Here is a 24,690-nt window from a genome sequence, read left to right as displayed (position 1 = left end):
TTGGAGAGGCCAATGCCAAGCACGGAGAGCTGCAAACTAAGAAGCCTGAAGTAAGAAATGACGTAGTACTGTGCCAAGACCTATGGTAGACTAAAGGGATTTGAGAAGAGTTAACTTGGTTTTGGTCATCAATAGAGCGTAGCTTGTAACCCTATAAAATGCCTTGTTCCAATTTCTCAAGTCTTTGGTCTTTTCATAAATTGCATGATCTACATATGCTTTCAAATTACAGCAGTGAAAATCTGATTTCCTCTTTTTTTCTCATTAATTTTGCTTGATCCAAAATGGCCCAGGGAGGTGTTGGCTTGGAAGACATTATGTGATTGCTAACAGGCTGGATGCCTTCTTGCAAAAGATCTAATAACTCCAGTCAAATTATTTTTTAATGTTATTAAAGTAATGCCATCAGATGATTTAAGAATGAAGACCCCACCTTTAAATAGTGACTATGCCCTAGCCTTTCTTTTGGGCAGTACAGTTTTTATTTGTAAAGTATTATTCATTGTTTCAAGAGGCTGAAAATAAAAACCGTCTCCTGCGGTCAGTGGCAGGTGGAGGTCTTGAAGCTATCAGTGCTCTCAGAGCCAGATGGGATAAATTTGAATTAATGATGGAGAGTCATCAGCTTATGATCAAAGAGCAGGTATGAGAAATGCATAATCAGACAATGTAATTATCAAAGTACCATTCACATAAGATTTTTAAAATGAGTCAGCTTTTTAAAAAATCCATATACATTTGTATTCAGTTGTCATTTGTTGTGAAAAACAAAATTGATTGCATGCCAAAATAATTTAAAATGGAATCTTTCACAAAATGAAAACTCTGACACACCACAATTTTTTCAGACAGGGCCATTCAACCTAATTTTCAAGCCATTTTCTTATGTCATTAGCATAACAAATTCTTAAAAGTTTTTGCAGTCATTTTCAGAATTGTTTTCACTTTGATTTGTGTAAATCCAAATTTCCTGCTACCACTCTATAGATTCCATTCCTGTGTAGCAGGTATAAGGATCTCGCCTGTGCCTGATCTCCTGAAATCCTAATGTGGGGTCAGGTGGGGTCGAAATATCTGTGGCACAGGAAGGCAATTTGTAGTTGTGGATACATTGGATTAACCTAGATTTTGTTTTTAAATTTTTTTTTTTTTTTTTTTTTTTTTTATTATTATCCCCATCATGCTCACAGGTTGAGGTGATGAAGTCAAATGTTGAATCTCGTATAAAGATGTACGAACAAGAGTTGGAAAAGTTTAAAGCCCGTTGGGATCAATTAAAGCCTAATGATGACATCATTGAAACTGGTAACTTGGAAGCCCTTCAGAAGTGTGTCCAGACCATAAAGGAGAAAAAGGCTGAGTTTGGGGAACTTGAAAACACAAAGAAAAAGCTAATGTGTGTATTTGAACAGATACAACTATTGTTCATTTTAGATTTTTATTTAGACACACCTCATTCACATTTGTTAAAACTTTAAACACCTTATTTTTGTGTACTTTTAGTGAAGACTGTCATCATTTTGAATTGGAACAGCCTGACTTTGCCCTAGCTGACAGCATTCTCAGAGACATTGAGGACTTTTCAGTGACCTGGTCACTGTATGAAGAATTCCAGGAAGGATTTCTGGGGATGACAAAGGAAGACTGGATCACTTTCAGGTCTGTTCAATATACAGTCCATTTGTAAAGCCACTTTTGTATTTCCCTGCATTAGTGATATAGATGAGGCACAGGCGGTGGTTGTTCAGGGACAACATCTTTCTCAGGATCACTGGCACCACTCTGGAGAAGTTTGTGTAATTATGAACTTTACAACATGTGCTTTATAACAAGATACGGTCTACTAAAACCTTGTATATAACCGTTCCTTCTGCAGGAGCAAGACCTATCTCTTTGAAGAGTTCCTTTTCATGTGGCATGAGAGACTAAGAAAACAAGAGGAACACACAACGATGACTGTAAAACTTCAGGATGAGATTGACAAATACAAAGTAACGATCAGTCAAGGATTTGTAAGGTTTTTGTGTGGAACTTATGAAGAGTAAACGTCAGATAATAAAATAAACAATATTGGGATAGGTACGTAAGGGGTTATTGTGCACACCAGTATGTTACCCTTTGAAGACTATATGTAATACAAAGGTGAAATATTTTGGAATCAATTTTGTATCTACTATTGCTTATTTGTAATTTTTAAAGACAATTATACATTTTCAGAGGAAACGCTAAAAAAAGTAATTAAGCTGATACATTGTATCTAATCTGCAAGTTTATGGCCATTACATTTGCTAAAACATTTCCTGTACGTCTTATTGCAGACGGTGGTTCCTGTGTTGAAGTATGTCCGGGGAGAGCAGCTTTCTCAGGACCACTGGCTGGACCTCTTCCGTATCCTGGGTCTCCCCAGAGGCACCACTCTGGAGAAGCTTGTGTTTGGGGACCTGCTCCGAGTGGCAGATACAATTGTTGCAAAGGCTACAGAACTCAAAGTATGCCATTTGTTATGCTATTATAATATCTAATTAGCACAGTTTTATGGCAAGTAAAGAATTATTGTCAGAACTGTATTGACCTATAAACCACTGTGCATAAATATAGAATTTTTGTTTAGCAGCTGAAAGGTTAGTATAGTTTCAAAATTATCACCCACCTGTACGAATGCAAGATTTCAATTGAGCGGATCTCCACTCTGATATTAGGGTGAGTGATTTAGGCATCTGGTGATTCTGCCTATGGAGAGCTCTGCTTAGAGTGCTCTGTGCTGCTCATGAACTTTGCAGTTTTCAACTTGTCCTATAATTAAATACTAATTGGTGAAACTGCATTTTTTTAAAAGCATAAAACCATACGTTAATCAGATTATTCGAACTTTTATTGCAACTGTAGTATCATTCTGTACAGCGAAAATTGTAATGGAGTACTTGATCTGAAACCTCCAGACAGAAGGGGTGCAGTTTTAAAACAAAAAGGTTGAAAACCACTGACCTGAGTTATTTATAAAAGGCTACTACATATAAATTGAGAAAATACATTTTTCAACATGAACGTGATTATCAGTGTTTAATAATTTAGGTTTTGATTTAATGCACACCTTTATGAATTATTGCAGGACCTGAATAGCCGAGCGCAGGCTGAAGTCACCATTCGAGAGGCCCTGCGTGAACTCGACCTGTGGGGAGTTGGTGCTGTGTTCACCCTAACTGACTATGAGGACAGCCAGAACAAAACTATAAAATTGATCAAGGACTGGAAGGATATTGTAAACCAAGTTGGGGATAATCGCTGTCTTCTTCAGTCATTGAAAGACTCGCCGTATTACAAAGGCTTTGAGGACAAGGTATATATATGGGAGACAAAGCTGGCTGAACTGGATGAATACCTGCACAATTTGAACCAGATACAGAGGAAGTGGGTGTATCTGGAACCCATTTTTGGTCGTGGAGCACTGCCTAGGGAGCAGGCACGCTTCAAGAGAGTGGATGAGGATTTCAGGTATTTTTTTTTCTACCAGTTAAGGTTTTCTTAATATAAATGCCAAACCGTACCAAGATAACCCCGCTGATTCATGATGAAAACCAAAAGTTGTAACGTTAAGCATTACAAAATAATAATGTCTTCAAATGAAGGAATGTAAAAATCCTGAAAGGTTCATATGAATGCAATAATAAAAAAGCAATCATTATTATTAATACTGCTCTGGGATTCACAATAAAATGACAGGTGGCTGAAATCACTTCCCATAAAGGTGTTGTTTGTTTATACATCTAAATCACTCACCAGCCACCGCGACTACCAAGCCTAATGATGCCATTTCAGCATGAATCTTAAAATATCTACATACTAGTTTCGCTCTTGCTCTTTCTTTTTCTCTCTCGCTGTGTGTGTGTGTATATATATATATATATATATATATATATATATATATATATATATATATATATATATATATATATATATATATATATATATATATATATATATATGCATATTATTTATTATCTTATTTGATCTTTTTTAGAAATAATGGAATAACATATTCTTTTTTCCATTTCTAATGTAGAGCAATAATGGCAGATGTTCACAGGGACAGCAGAGTTACATCACTTAATGCAAGAGCAGGAATCAGACATTCTCTTATCACTATACTGGATCAACTTCAACGGTGCCAGAAATCTTTGAATGAATTTTTGGAGGTATTTTTAAAAAAAAAAAAAAAAAAAAAAAAAAAAAGTTTTAGCAATAAAAAAAGTGTAGCAGCAAGTACTGCATTTGGCTACATTTTAATAACTTGGTACCATAAGTTTTTCAGATTTAGTCTTTCATCTTTAATAGGAGAAACGTTCTGCTTTCCCACGGTTTTATTTCATTGGAGATGATGACTTGTTGGAGATCCTTGGACAAGCCACCAACCCAACTGTCATTCAATCTCACCTAAAGAAACTTTTTGCAGGTATGATTTATTATCTTTATAATCTCAGAGAAAAAAACTCCCATGATATGTCTTGTAATTATAGAGTTTTAATTCACCTTATTTAAGGTTTCAAAGCTCAATTTCAGGTTCTTAGGGCCATGAGACACGAGCAACGTTCAGCTTGTTAAAAGCTAAAATTTCAAGCAATTTTTACATTGCATTAAAAACTGATGGTTTTTCTCTTGACATGTACAAAATTGATGAAAAGTGTGCTCAACAATTGCTGTAGTTGCTTGAACCTTTCCAGATAAAGTTGTCTCATGTTTCATAGGCTTTATACCAATATATTTTATTTGATTGTTGATTTTAGATTTCCAAGAGATTTTTCAATATTTTTTAGTCACATGCTTTAATATTTTTTCAAAATATGAAATTCCCAAAGAATTACAAAAAATGTATATAAAGTATGTGGATTCTTAGTTTAGAGTTTAAACCTGAGCCAACTGTTAGTGTTTCAGAATTTTGCTTATTAGTTGTCATAAATGTGCATGTCAAATATGTACTGTTCATACGTAGTAAATGCATTGGGTGAGGATGAACTGCACTATATTCAAATTTTAGTTTAATTGAATAAAGTATAATGAGATTTCTGGCTTTCGCTTATGGACAGGTATCAACACTGTGGATTTCGATGAAGAATTTCAGCATATTACTGCTATGAAATCTCTAGAGGGTGAAGTTGTGTCTTTGAAAAATAAGATTCGCATTTCAAATGATGTTGAGGTGAGAGAACTGTGTTCAGATACATTTCAAATGTATCTTATTTATTTTGAATGATTGCTGTGAAATTCACATTGTGTCTGTTAGGTCTGGCTGAGCGATTTAGCTTCTGAAATGAAAGAAACGCTGAAACAACTGCTGTTCGATTGTGTTACTGCTGGGAGAAGATCAGGCATTGATCCTTCGCTCTTTCCATCTCAGGTACCAGGCTTTCCTAAAATGTGTTTGCTTATAATTGTGTTTGTTTGTTCCTAAATAACTCCTTACAGTCATTCTGAACATAAATGAAAATACTGTTTTTTGAAAAGTTAGTTTAGCAAAGAAAAAACAAGCTAATCCAGCCGAGGAATTCTATTGACATGTGGAACATGAGCTTTGGTCTTTCCCGGTAGCAGTGTTTAACAACATCCATATCAGGTATACATAAAAAAAAAAACCACAACCGCCCTGCCTATTACGCTCAAAGGCTATTTTCTCTTCCAGTTTTTTCTGTGATACAGTGCCAGGATGTGAAAGCATCATTTTTACGCCTTGTTCTAAATCACTTCCAGAAGGTTGATGCTTAGTGTTCCATCAGATTTTTTCCTTTGACAGATACATTTATACAACACAGTAGTGATACTGCCATTCTACCACCTGAGCAAACCGCTTGTTTTTTTGTCATATCATGTCATAAAATAAGCACAGATAAATGTCTGAAGGAAGGGAATTTCAGATATAGCAGTGCCTTTCACATGTAGCAGTTTCTCAAAGAGATTCGCGATCACTGAGCCCATGACGTTTTCTTTTCGTTTTTTCTTATGGCTCTTTTTGTGTAGGGAGTTAGCTAGGACACTGGGTAAGCCTTTGTAGATGTTAGTTACGATCCAATGTTTAACTGTGTAATCGATTCCTGCAACAGGTTTCACAACCATGAATACTCAAAAAATGTACTTTTGATTCGTCTTTAGATTCTGTGTTTAGCTGAACAGATTCAGTTTACAGAAGATGTTGAAAATGCTATTCAAGTTCATAAGCTTCAGCAACTGGAGGTGGACTTGATGGCTAAACTAGACCATTATACTGGCGTGGATACCAGAAATGAGGATTCAGGGCAAACTGGTATGTTTTTAGTAATTCATTAATTTGTGTCATTACTGTAATAATAAATGTGACGGCTGTTTTAATAATTATGAATTACTGGCTTGTTTTTGCAGATGTTAGTGTTTTGCAGCTAAAATTAAAAGCCCTTATCCTTGACATCATCCATAATATTGATATTGTGAAGCAGCTTCAAAAAGCAGAGATAAGCAGTAAGGAGGACTGGGCTTGGAAGAAGCAGCTGCGATTCTATATGAAGCAAGACAAGAAATGCTATATTCAGATGGTTGATGCGGAATTCCATTATACATATGAATACCAGGTACATTATGGCCTTAGCTAATGACTGCTTTTAGAAATAATTGCCAGTTTGTTAATCATTAAAAAGCAAACAAAAAAACAAACTGCCTGTCCTCCACAAGATGGCACTGTGCATCTGAAGAAAGCATTGATCAATCTGTTCTGGCAGTGTATAGCTTTTATTTGGCTTATGTTTTTGAACATGCTTCCTGTTTTGAAGTTGTTTTACAAAATTACTAGCTGCTATAAATGAGCTTTGTTTACGGCAGCATGTTAATTAAAAAATTCTGGGTTCATAAATGTTGCCTTGCTTTGTTATTGTGGTCCTCTCCTGTAGGGTAATGCGGGCAAGCTGGTTCACACTCCCTTGACTGATAAGTGTTATCTCACTCTGACACAAGCCATGAAGATGGGGTTAGGAGGAAATCCCTACGGGCCAGCGGGGACTGGCAAGACTGAGTCTGTAAAGGCTCTTGGTGGACTGTTTGGAAGACAGGTTCTTGTTTTTAATTGTGATGAGGTAAATAAGTGAATGTGCATACCAGAGGTAACATATCTTGATCACATGTCAAATTCATGTATTATGTGTGTTATAGGCCATTAATTGTCCTTGTATGAGGGGCGTTATTGTTGACGAAAGAATTATCTTAATTGTATTATTCATCAATAGAAAAACAATTAACAATGAGTTTCATCTGTTTTTATTATTTTTTGACTGTCTCTATAACTAATAGGATAAGACTGACAGACCAGCATTCTAAAACTGTCTATAATAGCATGTTACAAAAAAAGCCTTGACCATCTGTTTATTATTTTATAGTAGATAAAAATTCATATTGAATTGCTAGCTCAAACTAGTATTTAAAATAATATTGTAACTGCATTTGTACATTCGGTATCTGTGTGGAGTTATTGGTAAGATTAACAAGAAATGTGATCATCTGAGATTTAGGACAGTCAGATGCTGTTAAATGACCACACAGAGACCGAAGAGATGACATATTAATTTGTAATGTTGATTGTAGCATTGCCTTTGAATGTTAATGTGAGTTTAAAGTAGCCATAAAGAGTAATGAAATATTCCCTTGAGCTGATATCATAAAGTGTTAAAGGTGCCAGCTTCGTATTTTCTATGTTGTGGTTGCTCTTCTAGCAAAGTGTTGCGGTACACCAGCTTTCACTTTGACCTGTGACCTAATATGGTTGCCATGTTGAGGTCATGTAACATTTTGGTTTAAAAACCGAATGCTCTGGGATATTGGCTTCCCATTTGGTACACATGTGTATTCTGTAATTCGCTTGGTAATGTGGTTAATTGTGAAAGAAAATATACCCCTTTTGTAGCATTACTTTTTACAGAATTGCTGTTCAGCACTTTCAGAGATTATTTGAGGTAATACTGTTTTCAGGGATAAATACCTTGACATTGACATCCAGTCCAATATGGCTACTATATTTATGTCATTTTGCTCATGTTTACAAACCATTAGATCAGATATGCCGTTTTTCCAACAGGGAGAGGGTGTTTGTTTATTTATTTATTTTTTATTTTTACAAATAAATAAATCGCAGCTGTTCTTTTTAATTTATACAAAGTTATGTTTTTGTTTTGTAAATGCTGTATCTACGAACAGTTATCCCTTGCAGGAAATTATTTTTTATTTCATTGCCCTTTTTATGTGAAAATAGTAAAAGCATTTATCATTGTTCCTCTTGTTTTAAAGGGTATTGATGTTAAGTCTATGGGACGCATATTTGTTGGTTTGGTGAAGTGTGGTGCCTGGGGTTGCTTTGACGAATTCAATCGGCTGGAGGAGGCTGTGCTGTCAGCTGTTTCCATGCAAATCCAGGCTATTCAGAACTCCCTGAAAAATCAAAGAAATGCTTGTGAACTTCTTGGGAAAGAGGTAGGTACATGTATTTCAGACAAGAATAAGGTAATTTGACTTATTCTACATTCATATAGTATTGTAAGCATGAGGAAGGGACAATAGCTGTATATTTGCAAGCTTGTTCCCAAAGTTCAGTGAGGTGAATGACACCAAAGTAGTGGTAAACACTAATCTGTTGTATCAGTGAGATTTGAGAGCTCGTGGCTCAAATGTAAAATGTGTGTTTAGTCATGAATCTGGAAATGAGGCCCCTGGGATATTTTACAAATAACCTCTCTCCAGAGTGCTGTGGGGCTCATGCCAAAAGAACCAAAAAGAAGGTTGTGTATTCTTGTGTGATCTGATGTTTCAAACTGGTGCTCTGGATGTTAGGTGGTATCGGTTTAAGCTATTGAACCAGTTTGCAATCAAAGAAATACTTGTGAACTTCTTGGGAGGTAGGCACATGTATTTTAGATAAGAATACGGTATTCTGACTTCTTTTATTCTGTGCATGCTTATATTAAACTACTTTTGGAGCATATGTAAGTTGTTTTTTTTATTTAAGGCATTTATACATGAATACTATTTAAAAAAAAAAAAAAAAAAAAAATTGAAATGTCATCTTCAAATACATTAGTCTCCGGCTAAGTTAACACACCTCAGGAAGCAAGTCAAGTGTTCTTATAGTCGTGTACAGGAGTTAGCCACTGGACACAATATAAATCAATTAATAAATAAATACATATATATGTATTACTTGTCATGGCATCAACATATGAAATTAACTGAATAAGTAAAACAATAGGCAAGTAAACTATAATAATAAAGTAACAGATAAACTAACGTTATTAAAACTAAAGCAAAACAACACATTCATAAAGCTTAAATCGCTATGTGCTATGAAATTAGCTGGCGGTATTTTGCAAATCCTGCTATCATCATGGTAGAGGCAAAAATAATGTCTGTTAGTTCTGGTTAACTTAACGTTAATAAACTAACTGTCAAACAAAATTAACACAGCACCCCTATACACGTCACAAAGTGCAGCAGCAATATTTAAAACATGCACATTATTTAACAAAATGGTGAAGCAACTCACCAGAACGGGAAAATTGCATGGGGACTTGTGTCTGTTTCAGGTTTATTTCAAGAACTCGAACAATTTCCAACTTTTTGTAGCAAGAGTTTTGTTTACATGCCATTTTGTAGCGGTGAGGTGCACTCGTGGAAATCAGAATACAGAACAATTCAATGATATGACAGCGGTTCTGGAAAGATTTAATAAACCACAGTCTCCCTCAGACTCTCCCAATGGCAAGTCACTTTTTAACAATACAGTACTGTATCCATTGTGACCGAATCGCTGTCAGTGCCAAGGTGGTGTTCTTTTAAGTGAAGTTGCTGTTCCTTTAGCCGGAACATTTACAATGGGGAAAAATCAGTTTCACCACAAGGGTGTTCCCTTAGATGAAGTGTTCTCCTAGGAGGAGTTCCTATACACGGAGACTACTGTATTATCAACTATATTGTATCTTAGTGCAATTTAACAAACTTGCTTGCAATTGCACAGGTAACAGAGGTATGTTTATCGCCCCCCAGAACCAAACAAAAATGTTGTCTTTTACAGGTGGAGCTGGATCCCAACTCTGGTATTTTCATAACCCTGAACCCTGCAGGGAAGGGCTATGGTGGAAGACAGAAACTACCTGATAATCTGAAACAGCTTTTCAGACCTGTGGCGATGTCTCGCCCTGACAACGAACTCATCGCAGAAGTCATTCTGTACTCCGAGGGCTTCAAAGACGGCAAGATTTTAGGCAGAAAATTAGTCGCCATCTTTAATCTTTCTCGGTATGTTTTGTAATTTTTCAAAGGTGACACAATATAAATGAGTAGAGAAAAGGATAGAAGTCCTAAGAAGTCTTTGAATCTTAAGTTTTCGATCGGTTGTTGTTTTAAGGCCTCGAAGAAAGCTGCTATTTTAGCTGTTGCAGAACACCCTGTAATGCTTACAAGAACCCTATTACATTACCTGCTGTGTCCTGCGTTGTCTGCATTGCAGGGCTATATTTTAAAAAAACTTACTGGTAGTGTTTTTTGCATCTAACCTCGTACTGGTACTGTAAATATCTTGTCTGTCCTACAGCATACATAATTTATGCATTGAATTAATATGTGCTTGATTAGATGTGTTTTCCATTCAGTTCTGAAAAAACAGAAGTATTAGTATTTTCTAAGTTGTGTTGTATTTTCATATAAATTAGTTTATATAGTATTGAAACCATGAGCTATGAGGAAGGGACGATAGCTGTATATTTGCAAGCTTATTCCCAAAGTTCAGTGAGTGGTGGTAAACACCAATCTGTTGTCAGGGAGCTTTGAGAGCTCTTGGCTGAAATGTAAAATATGTGTTTAGTCATTAATCTGGAAATGAGGCCCCTGGGATATTTTACAAATAACCTCTCTATAGAGTGCTTTGGGGCTCATGCCAAATGAACCAAGAAGAAGGTTGTGTTTTCCTGTGTGATCTGATGTTTCAAACTAGGCCCTAGATGTTCTGTGATATCAGTTTAAGCTATTGAACCAATTTGCAAACCCTATACAGGCAAAGTTGTTGCTTTAAAATCAGTTTTGTTTTTTTACTAATGCATAATTAATGCACATCTGCTCTTCTCCCCTCAATGCATAGAGAGCTTTTAACCCCTCAGCAGCATTATGATTGGGGTTTGAGAGCCCTGAAAACTGTCCTCCGGGGTTGTGGAAGCCTTCTGCAGCAGCTGAAAAAAAACGAGAACAAAAAGACAAGTAAGAAAGATGAATTAGCAAGTTTAAACTATTTATACTTTTAGTGTGAAAATGAATACTCAAGAATGATTGTAAATCATTTTACTCTTGTAGAAAATGTGAAGTTCTGGCATTTAAGTGATTACTCTTAATCAAACATGATCTACTCTGTCATGTTTTGAAATAATTATCATGGACTTTACGTGAGGATACAGAGAGGGGAAAAAAAGGGAGTAGTTTATAATCAAGCAATTAAAAAAATATCAAAAGATAATTAAAGCCATCTGTGAAATCATTTTTTTTTTAAACCAAGAAAAAAATATCTTTGAAGTTTCTAACATTCTAGTATTGTAATAAGAATGAACAGGTTTTTTTAATCTGATTATGTATTATTAATACTGCTCGTGGTTCTTGACACTGATGTCTCAAACTTCTGTTCTATGCTTATGAAACCTGCAAGACCAGTTGGAGATTAAACTTGAGATACTAAAGTATTGTACAGGCTGCAGGGTTTATGACAAAACATATTACTGCTGTCTTGTACGTATTCTCGCAATGTCTTTTTCAACAGAACGGTAGTTCTGATGTTTTTATTCACATGTTCAACCCTCAGTTTTAAACAGTTTTTGTTAGTTTCACAATGTCTGAACTCCTCCCAGTGTGAGTGCTGTGCACAGGGTACCTTCATTATGAGTATTCATGTATTTTCTTATTTCATCGTTTTATATTTCTTCTTCCTTGCAGTAAAGGAAAGTCACATTGTGGTGCAGGCTTTGCGTCTAAACACCATGTCGAAGCTGACGTTTACAGACTGCTCTCGATTTGATGCCTTGGTTAGAGATGTTTTCCCTGGGGTTGACTTTAACGATGTGGAATATAAAGAGTTAACTACAGCCTTACAGGCTGTGTTTGAAGAGGCAAAGTTAGAAATAATACCAAGCCAGGTAAGTTTTTAAGAACAATGTATAGAAGTCATATATTGGCATACATACAACAGAAATACAATGAAATGAGGTCTATGAAAAATCCAGTTTCAGAATTTGTATGCAACAGCATTAAGACCAATCACTGTTTAAATCATTAAAATAGACCACAATGTCCCTTGTGAATACATATTTGCCATCTGTTAATCAATTTTTTTTTCAGTCTTGGGTAGTTTGGAACCTAAGATTTCTTAAACAAATGCAGTTACCAGCCTTTCAAGTCTAGCACAGACAGAGGGAATGTACAGGATTGATGCTTTAGATGTCAAATGCAGCTGCATCAATAACTGGTCATCAAAGCTGGATTCATGTCTTTCATGGTGACATATCCTACACCAATACTGCTTCATACTCTGCCTCTGGCATTAGTGATGATAAGGGTACTGCCACAGACTTACTGTATATATGTTTCCTGAACCTCTGCTTAGCCACATCATCAGCACCTCCCTCTCATCTCTTTAAAAAGCAGTTGTTGATGAAATTATATGCCATCACTGTGTGGGAAGGTTTTGAGGGTCAGTTTTGCTTTATCCGTTTAATATGGAAGATGAGGTCCAATATTACATTTATTGATCCTGTGCTTCCTGGTAGTGTGCAAACGAAAAATAATTAAATGTGCATTTCGTTCAGATTTTTGAAATCGCCTATCCAGGCATTAACGTCCTTTTGAATATGTATTTAAGATGAAGAAGGCTCTTGAACTTTATGAGCAGTTACGTCAGAGAATGGGAGTGGTGATTGTGGGCCCAAGTGGTGCCGGGAAGTCCACGCTGTGGCGCATGCTGAAGGCAGCGCTAGGCAAGAATGACAAAGTGGTGAAACAATACACTATGAACCCCAAAGCCATGCCCAGGCAGCAACTTCTGGGCCACATTGACATGGACACTAGGGAGTGGTCGGATGGAGTCCTGACTAACAGTGCAAGACAGGTGGTGCGGGAGCCACAGGGTAAGAGTTTAGGACTAACACTGACAGAATTTTAAATCATAAATACCATAATGTTCATATTATTTAAAGTAACGTGAAAAATAATATAAAAAGAATAACTTTAAATCACAGGTTTTCGCTGCTACCTCCTTTTGTATTTATTTTTAAAATCTATTTTTAATCTGTACTTTATAATGACAACTATGTAAAATAGCAATGTTATTTTTTTCCAGGCTTCCAGTTGAGATCTGTTTTGCTTACAGTTGAATGACTCCTTTTCATTCTTTCTTTAGAGGTGAGCTCCTGGATAATCTGTGATGGCGATATTGACCCGGAATGGGTTGAGTCCCTGAACTCAGTCCTGGATGACAACAGGCTGCTCACTATGCCCAGCGGGGAGAGAATTCAGTTTGGTCCCAATGTTAACTTTGTGTTTGAAACACATGACCTTAGCTGTGCCTCTCCTGCCACCATATCTAGAATGGGAATGATCTTTCTGAGGTAATATACAGTAAATATTTCATTTTGTAGTTAAACAGGACGCTTTTTTTTTTTTTTTTTTTTATAAAATCTTGATGTGTATCTTAACCACTTTTTTCTGTACTAATTAATTTGTCAACTGAATATGTGTACAGCACATTATGCACAGTTCACCTTTTTGATACAGTATCAATTAACATATCAAACAATAAGTTGTTGTAAAATCACTTTAGCATGCTAATAGGGATGCTGGTTAATTGTTATAATTCAGTTATGGCTCTTTTAAAGAGTGTACATGCTATATAGCAGGGATCTGTAACCCTGGTCCTGGAGAGGCTCAGTCCTGCAGGTTTTCCTGGGGTATTTCCATCATCATTGGGTAAAGGTCTGGATCACCTGCTAATCTTGACTAATTAAGCCAGTAATTTGTGCAATTAAGTAAAATTGAGGGCTTGGTTGAAACGAAAACCAGAAGACCCATTAGCTCCAGGAGCAGAGTTGGAGATCCTTGCTATACAAGTTAACAATCCTTTCCATTTAAATCCTGCAGATAACCCAGCATTTTGTCAACATCAGAATGTTGTGCTTGGTCATGCATTACATTTATAGTTGGCAATTCAATGCAAATGTTCCATTTTAATTACCTAAATTGCTGTATTTTAACTATATAGCGATGAAGATACAGATGTTAATTCTCTGGTGAAATCTTGGTTGCAAAATCAGTCAGATGAATGCAGAAGCAATCTTGAAAACTGGATTGGAGACTATTTTCAAAAGAGTTTAGACTGGGTTTTGAAACAAGTGAGTATAACATTTATGTGAAAACCTTTTAAGTAAGTCTACATTTTGAGGTTTATTTACCCACAATAGGTCTCTGAAAGATAAGCTCTCAAATGTCCTGAGTTATTAATTTGGTGCTTTTTAACATTTTCTGTTGAAACTTAAAACTGGAGCAAAGGCTTTGTAAATATGGTTCTACATTTCTTCCAAATTCCATTAAATGTTTTTTTTTTTTCTTTCAAAACTCAACAGCATCAATCTAACATCAAAATGCTTACATAAATTGACATCTTTAAAAATTACACTCTCTTTTTTCCTCCTGTTTAATCTAGATGTGTAAAAGCGGTTTAAGGCAAACAAATTTAAAAAAATCTTTCATTATGATATTGGTTCCTTTTTTTTTCTTATCTAATGCTCTCTCAAATTGTAATCTTTAATGACACAAGAATTCCCTCTTTCTATCTTTAATCTGCAGAACGACTTTGTTGTGGATACCAGTCTGGTGGGGACAGTCTTGAATGGGCTGTCACACCTTAGTGGTGTCAGGGAGCGAGGGCAGTTTGTTGTCAGTCTCATCAGGGGTCTTGGCAGCAATATAAATCTGAAATCACGGCAGGAGTTTGCAAAAGAGGTGAGATTATCATATGTACTGTGACTTTTATCACATAGTAGATCTCTATGCTGTTTCCATCATGCACACATTGGTGTACTCTGTGTTTCTTTCCCGTTTTGTTTTGTGGTGTGTGATGGTAGCACTGTCACATTGTTTATCAGCCAATCAGTGTTGCCTGTCGCTGTTTCCAAGCTCTTGTCACAGTTTCCAAACTATTTCTATGTGCTTTCTTGATGTGGATACGTTTTAAAGTTACAATATTTTAGTGAACAAGAAATGTAAATGCACAGTAAATAGTGCATTTGTAAAATTTACCAATACTAATTTGAATCCCAGTGCACCACTAAAATCCTATTCTGCTAGGCAAATATTATTACTAATGTGATTAAATACAGTCATATGTTTTGGCCATAGCTGTGTTTAAGAATTATGTTTATATTTAAAAATGGCATCCAATAAACACACTGTTTTTTTTTCTTCTTTGATTTCCATAAAATATAGCAAACATGTTCTGTTTTTTTCCTCAGATTTTAGTAATCTGATTTCAGTAAAAATAAAACAAAAATAATTTAACTAACGGTGACTTACTTTTTCTTCATTAATACTTTTTAACACTGTTTTTCATTAAAGTCTTTGCCGCAGAATTTGAGAAGTTCTTTGAGTAAAAAGCACTTTTAGGAAATTTGACTGCAGATTTCTGTGGGGTCTAACTAGTACTGCTACTGTAAATCTCCAAATAAAATATGTACCACAAATTTATTTTGTAATTTTTAACTGGTAATGATACTGTCAGGTCAAGGTTATACACAGGTGTTGTAACAGTATCCCTATATATATATATATATATATATATATATATATATATATATATATATATATATATATATTTTTTTTTTTATGGTGGTGCCAATTGACCTAATTTATTAGGTAGATGCATTAAATCTCGGTACACGCTGACGCAATGAATTATTTGGTTTGTCTTTAGGTTCTAAGCTGGGCCCGTGAAAGCCCACCTGATCCAAGGAAGCCTCTGGACACATTTTATGACCCTCAGATGGGACGCCTCAAAGCTTATCTGCTGGAGAAGCCAGAAAATCTGTCTGCAGATGATTTCACTAACCCTCAGAACCTTCCAGTCATTCAAACACCCGACATGCAGAGGGGTCTTGATAACTTCAAGCAATGGCTCAGCTCTGAAAACAGGCAGCCCTTTATTTTAGTAGGACCTGAGGGCTGTGGAAAAGGGTATGAATTTGAGCTTTACATTTTCATGTATTGTGTCCTGATTTTAACTTTAATAATTGTGGTGTCGCAGCAGTAGTATAATTCCATCAAATTCAACGTCTCAGTAGAACGTGATTGTTATTTAGACCTATGCATTTGCCACTTCTTTTTATGATTTTCTATATACATTCGGAAATTTTATTTCACATTTTAAATAAATGTTGTCTGCATAACAAGATGCCACACCTGTCTCTATTTTTCGATCCCTGTTTTAATCTGTCTATGTGTATTACATTTAATATACTTTTTTTTTTTTTTTTTTTGTACTGTGACTGACTCTTGTTGTTAGCCCAGGTTGGATGCTAAAATTGCAATTTACATTTAAGGGTTGCTTTAGTTTTTACTGCAACTATTGTATAAATGTATGCAGTTGCATAGTCACGACAGACATTTGTTTTTCAGCACTGAATTATGCATAGATATTTAGCAAGCTCTTAATTACCAATTTTGATTTTGGATCTACTATATATTAGCAGCTTAACACGAGTGGTATTTACATGAATACTATATGGATTTATTGAGTCTGTCACCGTTTTAAAGTACATCTAATTGAGACAGATGTTTTGAGCAATTACCCTGTTGTGTCTTGGCACCTGTAAATTCCCTTTTTGTGACACATTCAATTTGATCAGTATTTTTTATAAGCAAAGTTCACAAAGACCTAGTCAAGTCCAATTTCACCATCTGATTTACATGTTTATAGGATATACTGTATGTATATGTCATATTGGTATTACTAGTTATTGGTTATGCCTATTATCATTTTTTATTACAAGTCAGTATAATTACTGAAGTAATAGTGAGTGATTTTATTTTTTATTGTCAATGAGGTTTTTATATTTTCATTATTCTAAGTTACATCAACGTTGCCCATAAAAATACATGTGTATGCTTTTGCATTTGTTTTTATTATTATTATTATTATTATTATTTGTTTAATGTGTCTCATGTCAGAACCCCAATATATTAAAGAAGTTAGGTCTGTTTTAGTCTCCATTTAAATATTTTTTTGGAAGTGGCTAATTCAAAGTACGTTTTTTCTTCTTGTGGATCTCTAGAATGCTCCTGCGATATGCCTTCTCCCAGCTCAGATCCACACAGGTTGCCACTGTGCATTGCAGTGCTCAGACCTCCTCTCGTCATATTCTGCAGAAGTTGATGCAGACCTGTCTAATACTCAGCTCCAACACCGGACGAGTCTACAGACCTAAAGATTGTGAACGCCTTGTTTTGTACTTAAAGGACATCAACCTGCCAAAACCAGACAAATGGGGAACCAGCAATCTAATAGCTTTTCTTCAGCAGGTAATGTTTAGGCTGCAGAAGTAAAAAATATTGTCATTGCCTCCCAAAACTGTATTTGATAAGGCTTGGGTGTGTGTGTGTGTGTGTGTGTGTGTGTGTGTGTGTGTGTGTGTGTGTGTACAGTATATAAAGATGTTGACCTGCACACTGTAAAAAATATTCTCTCCAAAAGGATTGTGCTTTTCATCTTTCTGATATTCCTTTCTTTCCCCTGACTGTATTTTACCTCAAAAGTGCAGTTTAATTAAGTTTGTTTTAAACAGTTGCAATCTTTTTGGCACCATATTTTTTAAGTTAATCATGCACAGCTGACGGATGGCGATAAGCTCATTAGTTTAAATACACTTAAAAAAATAATAAAATCAAAGGGAGAGATGTTTTCAGATGTTTGTATAATATTCTTGTATACTGGTAAGAGAACCCTGGTTTTGTGTGTGATTTAATTTTCTTGAAGTAATAGTTCTCTTTAGTCATTCATGCCTAATTGTTGTTTTAATAAGGTGCTGACCTATCATGGATTTTACGATGATAATCTGGAGTGGGTTGGACTGGAGAACATTCAGATTGTGGCTTCAATGTCCGCAGGGGGTACAGTGGGAAGACATGTCCTAACGACTAGATTTACGTCAGTTGTTCGCATATGTACAATCGAGTAAGTCTTTTTCATGTGCCAATTCCTTCTACATGCAAGCAGTAAAATTTTACTTTTTTTCTGTACACTGATTGTGGTGGGGATTCCAAATACTTCCATCCTTTTAACTTTTAACTTTTTATTTTTTGAGCTGTGGGTTAAATACCCTCCTATTTTCCCCTGCTGGGGAAGCATATGAGATACTTATCACTCGATAACAGCTTATCAAATTGTGATGCTCACCTTGTGGGGAGCCAAGTATGCTTACTGATACCTTAATTAACCTATACAGGCAAATTAGTGAGTGCAAATTAGAAATGCATTTCAGTTATTTTAATTTAATGGCTATGGTTCCCCTTAAACACATGAAATAAAATATGAAATACAATGGTATGTTAATATTTTTTCTTTTTTTTATAGTTATCCTGACAGAGACCAACTGCAGACTATCTACAGTGCTTATCTTCAGCCTGTGCTACACAGGAACCTAAAAAGCCACCCAGCCTGGGGTTCAGCAGGCAAAATACACCAGCTGGCTGGATCCATGGTGCAGGTGTATGAGCAGGTATAAGAGTGTGACAAAGCCATCTTATTATAGAATAAGTTTGCCAGGGTTATTTGAAATCACACATTATTTTCCCACTCGAGTATTTGAGCTGTGTTTTTGAATTGGCAGCTATTAATAGTTTTAAAGTGAACATCCTGTACCAAGCAAGGCTATCAGTTAGCTTTCATTTAAGCTATAGATTCCTTTGAAATATATAATCTTACCAGTTAATATTCTATTAAATCCATATAATTACCTATGTGGAAAGAAAATATATCTTATATTATCTATGCAGTCCATACCTTTTAAAACTATGTAACTTTGCAATATATATTCTATCTATATTTTACATATATGAAACATGTCTTTTATAAAATGTATTCTTTATATCTATAATATTTGCTTCCTTGAAACCCTAATGCTATTTTTAAATGATTAATACCCGTGACACTGTTATTAGTGGTACTGCTCGTTTTATTTACAGAACAGGTGTTCAATATAAGGGAAAAGAGTAATGTTGGTGTGTACATCTTGATTTATGAAAGTATGAGACTTTGACTTTTAAAATGAAGGTTAGGCTGTGCTGGCACTAGCTCCTGACTTATTTCTGTCTGCTTTGTCTTCAGGTCAGAGTGAAATTTACAGTTGATGACTACAGTCACTGCCTGTTCACTCCCTGCATTCTCACGCAGTGGGTGCTCAGCTTGTTTAGATATGATTTAACTGGAGGTGAGATATTACACTCTTCAAATGGGCTGCCTGTCGTTCTTTTAGGGTACACCTGGACTTGGTGCTACTGATAAAACAAGAACATATTTCTCTTCTCTGTTCTCTTGAATGACCATGAATAGTTATCATCTACAACAGAGATTCAAACTACTTTTTACTTTTCTTTGGAGAAAAATGTATACAGTATATGTAATTAAACAATTAGTTGTGCTGATAGGTCTATCATATGTAATACCAGGCATTTTTTAAGCAACTCACTATAGGGGAAATTTTCAGTAAGTAGCAAAAATCTAGATTGATTTGGTGTTGTGACTTGAAGTGGTGACAGTTACTTAAAGATGCCACCCTAAAAGTGTCTGAACATGTTGCAAGATTTATATTGATTAAAAAGTTGACTTGTGTTACATTGATTTAATACACAGAAGTGTGATATGGATGACAAAAAAACACATAAATCTTAATTTTATTAAATTATTTCTTTCTTTCTTGTTAATCTTTCCTTCGGAATGATTTCCAAATGGTATGTATACCTTTCACTCAAACTCTTTTAAAGTTTTTTTTTTTATTAAAACAAAACCATAATCTGTAAATTGCTGCCAGTCCAAATTTGAAAACAAATATATCTGGATTTGTATTTTTTAGGCACATCACAAAACTCAGTAGACCTTGTTTTAGAAGTTATAGCTTACGAAGGACAGCGTCTCTTCCGGGATCGTCTTGTGAGCACAAAGGACATCAATGCATTTGACAACATTTTGATGTCAGTGATTCGTGGAGACTGGGGTTCAGATGTGCTAGAAAATATGGCAGGTAATCCATGGGTGTGTGTGAAGAAAGCGTTGCTCTGCTTTGATCTGTTTAATGGTAGGTAGCCTTTTTAGGTTTTATCTCGGACTAGAAATAACCCATGTTGCAATTCCCATTAAAGGGCATTAGTCTTGGGAAATTGCTGTATAATTTAATGTATTTTTATTCTGCTTTTGAAATAGATTTGTTTAATTCTGGGGAAGGGTCTATTTAAAAAAAAAAAAAAAAAAAAAAAAAAAAAAAAAACCTTTTACTGGAGATGTATTTTGCAGTTAAATAAATTACAGATGTTGCAGGAAGATTATGGCCCCTTCAACATTTTTCTTCTGAATATTTATTTTAAAACATGCAGCTAATGAAATACAGTTAAACAAATTGAACACGTGAGAAATAACTTTTTCTTTTGCATATCTGTTATTATAAGGTTTGTTTGCAGACATTGCAAGAGTAATCTATGACATGGTTGAATAACGTGACATTGAAGATGCAGCACATACCAACACACAACATTGTGTGACCACCAAAAAGCCCTATTTGTAGTCACAGATCTGAATGTAAATTTACATGTGAAATGGATTTAAGACATGATAAATGTATATTAAACTTTTTTTTTAAAAAAAGCCTGGTAATATTGATACCCATCACAATATACATTTTCCAGACTCTTACTATGTCACCTGGGGAGCTCCTCATGAGGCTGGTGCAGTAATAGCTCCTGGGCAGCCTTTACCTTCACACGGAAAACCACTGGGTAGACTGAGCTCCATGGATTTGAAGGAAGTTATCCACAAGGTAGGTGCTGAAATAAAGTTGGTTACAGTAGAATTAAAATTTAATCGTGAAGTTGGTAAAACAGCAACAGGCCTCATTGGCTCAACTAGTAAAAGCACTGCCCCTTGGGAGTGTAGGGTGAGTCATGTCAGCATGATTCGAATCTTGCTCATTCCAAGTTGGCCAGGGATTCACAGGGAGCTTTGGCTTGTGCACTCCCTCAGGTAGTAAAATCTTAGGATATCACACCTCATTGCATTTCAGTGACACTTTCTGTCCCATGGGCTCAGTAGCCTGATAACACTGTTGCTTCGGTTTGGTGCTTGAAAATAAGTAGTTTACTTAACATTAGGAATGGAGTTTGCCTGTTCATTATTCAAACTGTGCATTCCAAACTGGGTTGAACAAATAGGGTTAAAATGTATATAAAATGTATGAAAGGAGAACAGTTTAAGGGGATGATCAAATAGGGTACAGAAAAGGTCCTGGCTCCAGGAATCCTTGTAGGTGAGTGAGATGAGCAGGTTGCCAACCAACAAGGAATGCACATTGTTAGATTTAGGTATATATATAAAGCAGTGGTGGCCAATACGCTGAACACTGCAATCCATTTTGGTGGATCTCAACGGCCTCTGCGATCCACCAGTAAGCTATGACCAACAATTAATAGCAGATTTTATTTATTTATTTATTTGAACTTGTATTTTACAACTGTGAACATGCTGAAACTCGAAGTTCCCTGTTTGCGTTCATCTTTTGACATACCTGCATTGCTCATTTCTTGTAAAGATGATGACATATATGAATTTGTTATTTTCCTCATCTTGGTTTGACAAACTCTCGAAACTAGTAGCCATCGCACTGATAAATTGGTGAAATTGGCTGGGTATGGGACTTGTAATTTTTACTGTGTGATTAACAGTGGGCAGTGGACACCAATAAACTACATTCCCAGCATACGTTACGATTGAGTTATGACTTTGGATTCGACTGTGAGTTAGCTGAAAAAAAAATCACGTTTATTGTTTTATAGTCAACATTTAGGAATTTCTAGTCGCATACGTGCGCCTAACGTCACACAAGCATTTTGTCATTTTCAGAAACTGTTGGGATATTTTCATCTGTGCTACTGGATGACACAGAAGGCTCTGCCCTTCACATCAGCCGAAACAAAAACTGGTGTATGCTTATATGCTAGTGCTTGTTCTGATTTGTCCCGAGATCCACCGAAAAATCTTTAGCGATTCAGCTGTGGATCGTGATCCACGTATTGGCCACCGCTGGTATAAAGTAATGAAACTAAAAAGTCTGGGTTAATTTTAATTGGTTGGATAAAGAACTGTTATTGTCTTAATTGGGGAGGAGAGGGTGTCACATGTCGATCCTACCTATTTTTTAGGCAAACTTGGTTTGTGTTGTGTGCCGTAGTCTGGTTTTATCTTTTAAACCAGATGGCCTTCAAGAATTACGTACAGCTTTATTTATGTTACTCCATTGTGCTAGAAGTATTCTGTCAATGTGCAGATGACATTTTATTAGATGTGGTTGTATCCTGAAGCACAGATCCTTGCCCTTTTGTTGAGCGTTATTAGTCAGTGTACTGAAACTTTGGAAGTATATTTGATTTATTGGAAATATAGTTTTGAAAGTTATCTCAAAAGAACATCTTATCATGAACGTTTCTATTTTAAACCAATAACATATTTTTATTTCTGAAAAAATAGACAGAACCTTCTTGTGTGTAGAGACATTTAAAGATTTGTACTGGAGTTTAGTAAATCTTACCTGTCATAGTTATTGAGGGATTAAAACTTTAACTATTTGGATTGTATCCCAGAACTTTACAAGCTTGTTTCAAGTGCTGGTGTTTAGATAGTATCTAAAATCTAGTCAGTGTGCCAGCAACGACTGCCCACTTTTAATGAATAGTATGAGAGCTCAAAAGAAGGGATTGTTTTAGGGGTTTTATTATTCAGATTCAGTAAAGACACCCAGGTGTAAATGAACACACACGAAAAAAAATCCCACAAAAGCAACACAAATTCTGTAAAGTGCCACCTGACTAGTGCTGTTCACCACATCAATTAAAGAGAAACAAACCAGCAATCACAATTATCAATGAACAGTAGTTAGAGCGTTACAGGCACCTTTTTATTTAACATCATATTTGTGTGAATAAAAGGGCTTCAGTAAATGATTCAATTATTCAAGCTGGACATGCTTTTACAATTTTCCACGTTTCATTATTATCATCTGTTTCTATGTTATGCAAGTGTTTATCGAAATTAAGTTTTTCACAAGTGAATGGCACAGAATAACGGCCTAAATAATCTAAGGGGAATGTCAGATCAGAGCGAATGGTTTGTAAACATGAAGTAAAACGAAAAAGTAAAAAAGATCTGTCATTGATATGTGTGGTGTTAAAACAATGCTGAAAATGTTCTAGTTATTTCCTTGTCCTATGAAAATAAACTCTCGTAACAAGTAAGTAAGACCTCTGGAATTAATGGATAGCTATTAAACAAAATTACATAATATTCTCCAGAACTTGTTTTATGAATGTACATATGTACATACTATATCCATGTGACGGGAATAAACATTTTATAACTACATGTTTTTCTGTTTATAAATCCAGTCGTACCATTGTCAAGGACAACCTTCAGACAAAGTGCATCTTGATAATGCATCAGTGAGGCCCATCACTTTTTTCATCAGAAACCTAAATCTTCACTGAGTACTGCTTTTGGTTCCTGACATTTGTTAAAATATATTTTCATCCAGAGACTAGGCATCAAGTAAAATGCAGGAATTGAGAAGGATATCTTAACAGATGAAAAAAAGCTTACATTTTTTGTTTTTTTGTATTTAGAAGATAACACAAAAAGGATTTGAGTTTAACAAAAAAATTATTTAAAAAAAAAAATATTATTTTATTCCCAATAGGGCATAATCCAGTATGGAAGAGACAACAGGGAACTGGACATCCTGATTTTCCACGAGGTCCTTGAATACATGTCCAGAGTGGACAGAGTCTTGAGCTGTCCTGGGGGGTCACTGCTGCTGGCTGGACGAAGTGGAGTGGGCCGTCGTACTGCCACCTCTGTGGTTAGCCACATGCATGGAGCCACAATGTTCACACCCAAGATCTCCAGGGGTTATGGACTGAAGCAATTCAGAAATGACCTAAAGCATGTAAGTGTACTTAAACTTCCTCTACGTTCCAATATGTACATTAGCTGTTTTTTTTTTTTTTTCAGTCTGCAAATAGCTTATACATTCTATGTAATGCTGCAGTTCCCCTTGACCACCCCCAGTTTGACTCATATATACAGTAAGAATTATTGGTATACGTTGTTTGAGATGCAGGGACATAATATTCTTCCTACCGTTTTCCTACCTGCTCCTGCTATTATTTGCAGGAATACAATGTTACGTAAGCAATAGAGTGCATTACTGTCTGGTAGTTGACCACATTGGTAGGGGTAAGACAAGGTCAACTACCAAAACGGTGCCTGATTTAATCAGGGTTTTATTGTGAATAGAAACTGGTATACACTGCTTGTATTTATATCCTTAACATTTTTTTTTTTACATTTTGCTT

The 24,690-nt window shown here is 35.6% G+C and overlaps 1 protein-coding gene across 1 annotated transcript in view; it reads left to right on the top strand.

The window, feature by feature from the left end:
- Positions 1–284: 284 nt before the first annotated feature.
- Positions 285–24,690, top strand: part of LOC121321204 (cytoplasmic dynein 2 heavy chain 1) — a 60,524-nt gene continuing 36,118 nt past the window's right edge. Inside the window, exons 1-30 of the mRNA XM_041260105.1 lie at positions 285–297; positions 513–643; positions 1,191–1,396; positions 1,504–1,659; positions 1,877–1,991; positions 2,319–2,489; positions 3,110–3,492; positions 4,061–4,193; positions 4,333–4,450; positions 5,082–5,194; positions 5,279–5,392; positions 6,142–6,292; positions 6,388–6,593; positions 6,909–7,091; positions 8,296–8,478; positions 10,073–10,296; positions 11,135–11,250; positions 11,974–12,173; positions 12,896–13,160; positions 13,433–13,640; positions 14,291–14,420; positions 14,875–15,030; positions 15,998–16,257; positions 17,355–17,601; positions 18,102–18,253; positions 18,653–18,797; positions 19,406–19,508; positions 20,151–20,318; positions 20,977–21,107; positions 24,033–24,281. Coding sequence (XP_041116039.1) covers positions 285–297; positions 513–643; positions 1,191–1,396; positions 1,504–1,659; positions 1,877–1,991; positions 2,319–2,489; positions 3,110–3,492; positions 4,061–4,193; positions 4,333–4,450; positions 5,082–5,194; positions 5,279–5,392; positions 6,142–6,292; positions 6,388–6,593; positions 6,909–7,091; positions 8,296–8,478; positions 10,073–10,296; positions 11,135–11,250; positions 11,974–12,173; positions 12,896–13,160; positions 13,433–13,640; positions 14,291–14,420; positions 14,875–15,030; positions 15,998–16,257; positions 17,355–17,601; positions 18,102–18,253; positions 18,653–18,797; positions 19,406–19,508; positions 20,151–20,318; positions 20,977–21,107; positions 24,033–24,281 — 5,130 coding nt within the window. The remainder of the gene's footprint in view (positions 298–512; positions 644–1,190; positions 1,397–1,503; positions 1,660–1,876; positions 1,992–2,318; positions 2,490–3,109; positions 3,493–4,060; positions 4,194–4,332; positions 4,451–5,081; positions 5,195–5,278; positions 5,393–6,141; positions 6,293–6,387; positions 6,594–6,908; positions 7,092–8,295; positions 8,479–10,072; positions 10,297–11,134; positions 11,251–11,973; positions 12,174–12,895; positions 13,161–13,432; positions 13,641–14,290; positions 14,421–14,874; positions 15,031–15,997; positions 16,258–17,354; positions 17,602–18,101; positions 18,254–18,652; positions 18,798–19,405; positions 19,509–20,150; positions 20,319–20,976; positions 21,108–24,032; positions 24,282–24,690) is intronic.

This window comes from Polyodon spathula, chromosome 9 (genome assembly GCF_017654505.1).
Source record: "Polyodon spathula isolate WHYD16114869_AA chromosome 9, ASM1765450v1, whole genome shotgun sequence".
Taxonomy (NCBI): domain Eukaryota; kingdom Metazoa; phylum Chordata; class Actinopteri; order Acipenseriformes; family Polyodontidae; genus Polyodon; species Polyodon spathula.
The sequence above is the reverse complement of the archived record's forward strand: the minus strand, read 5'-3'. Positions and strand labels throughout refer to the sequence as shown.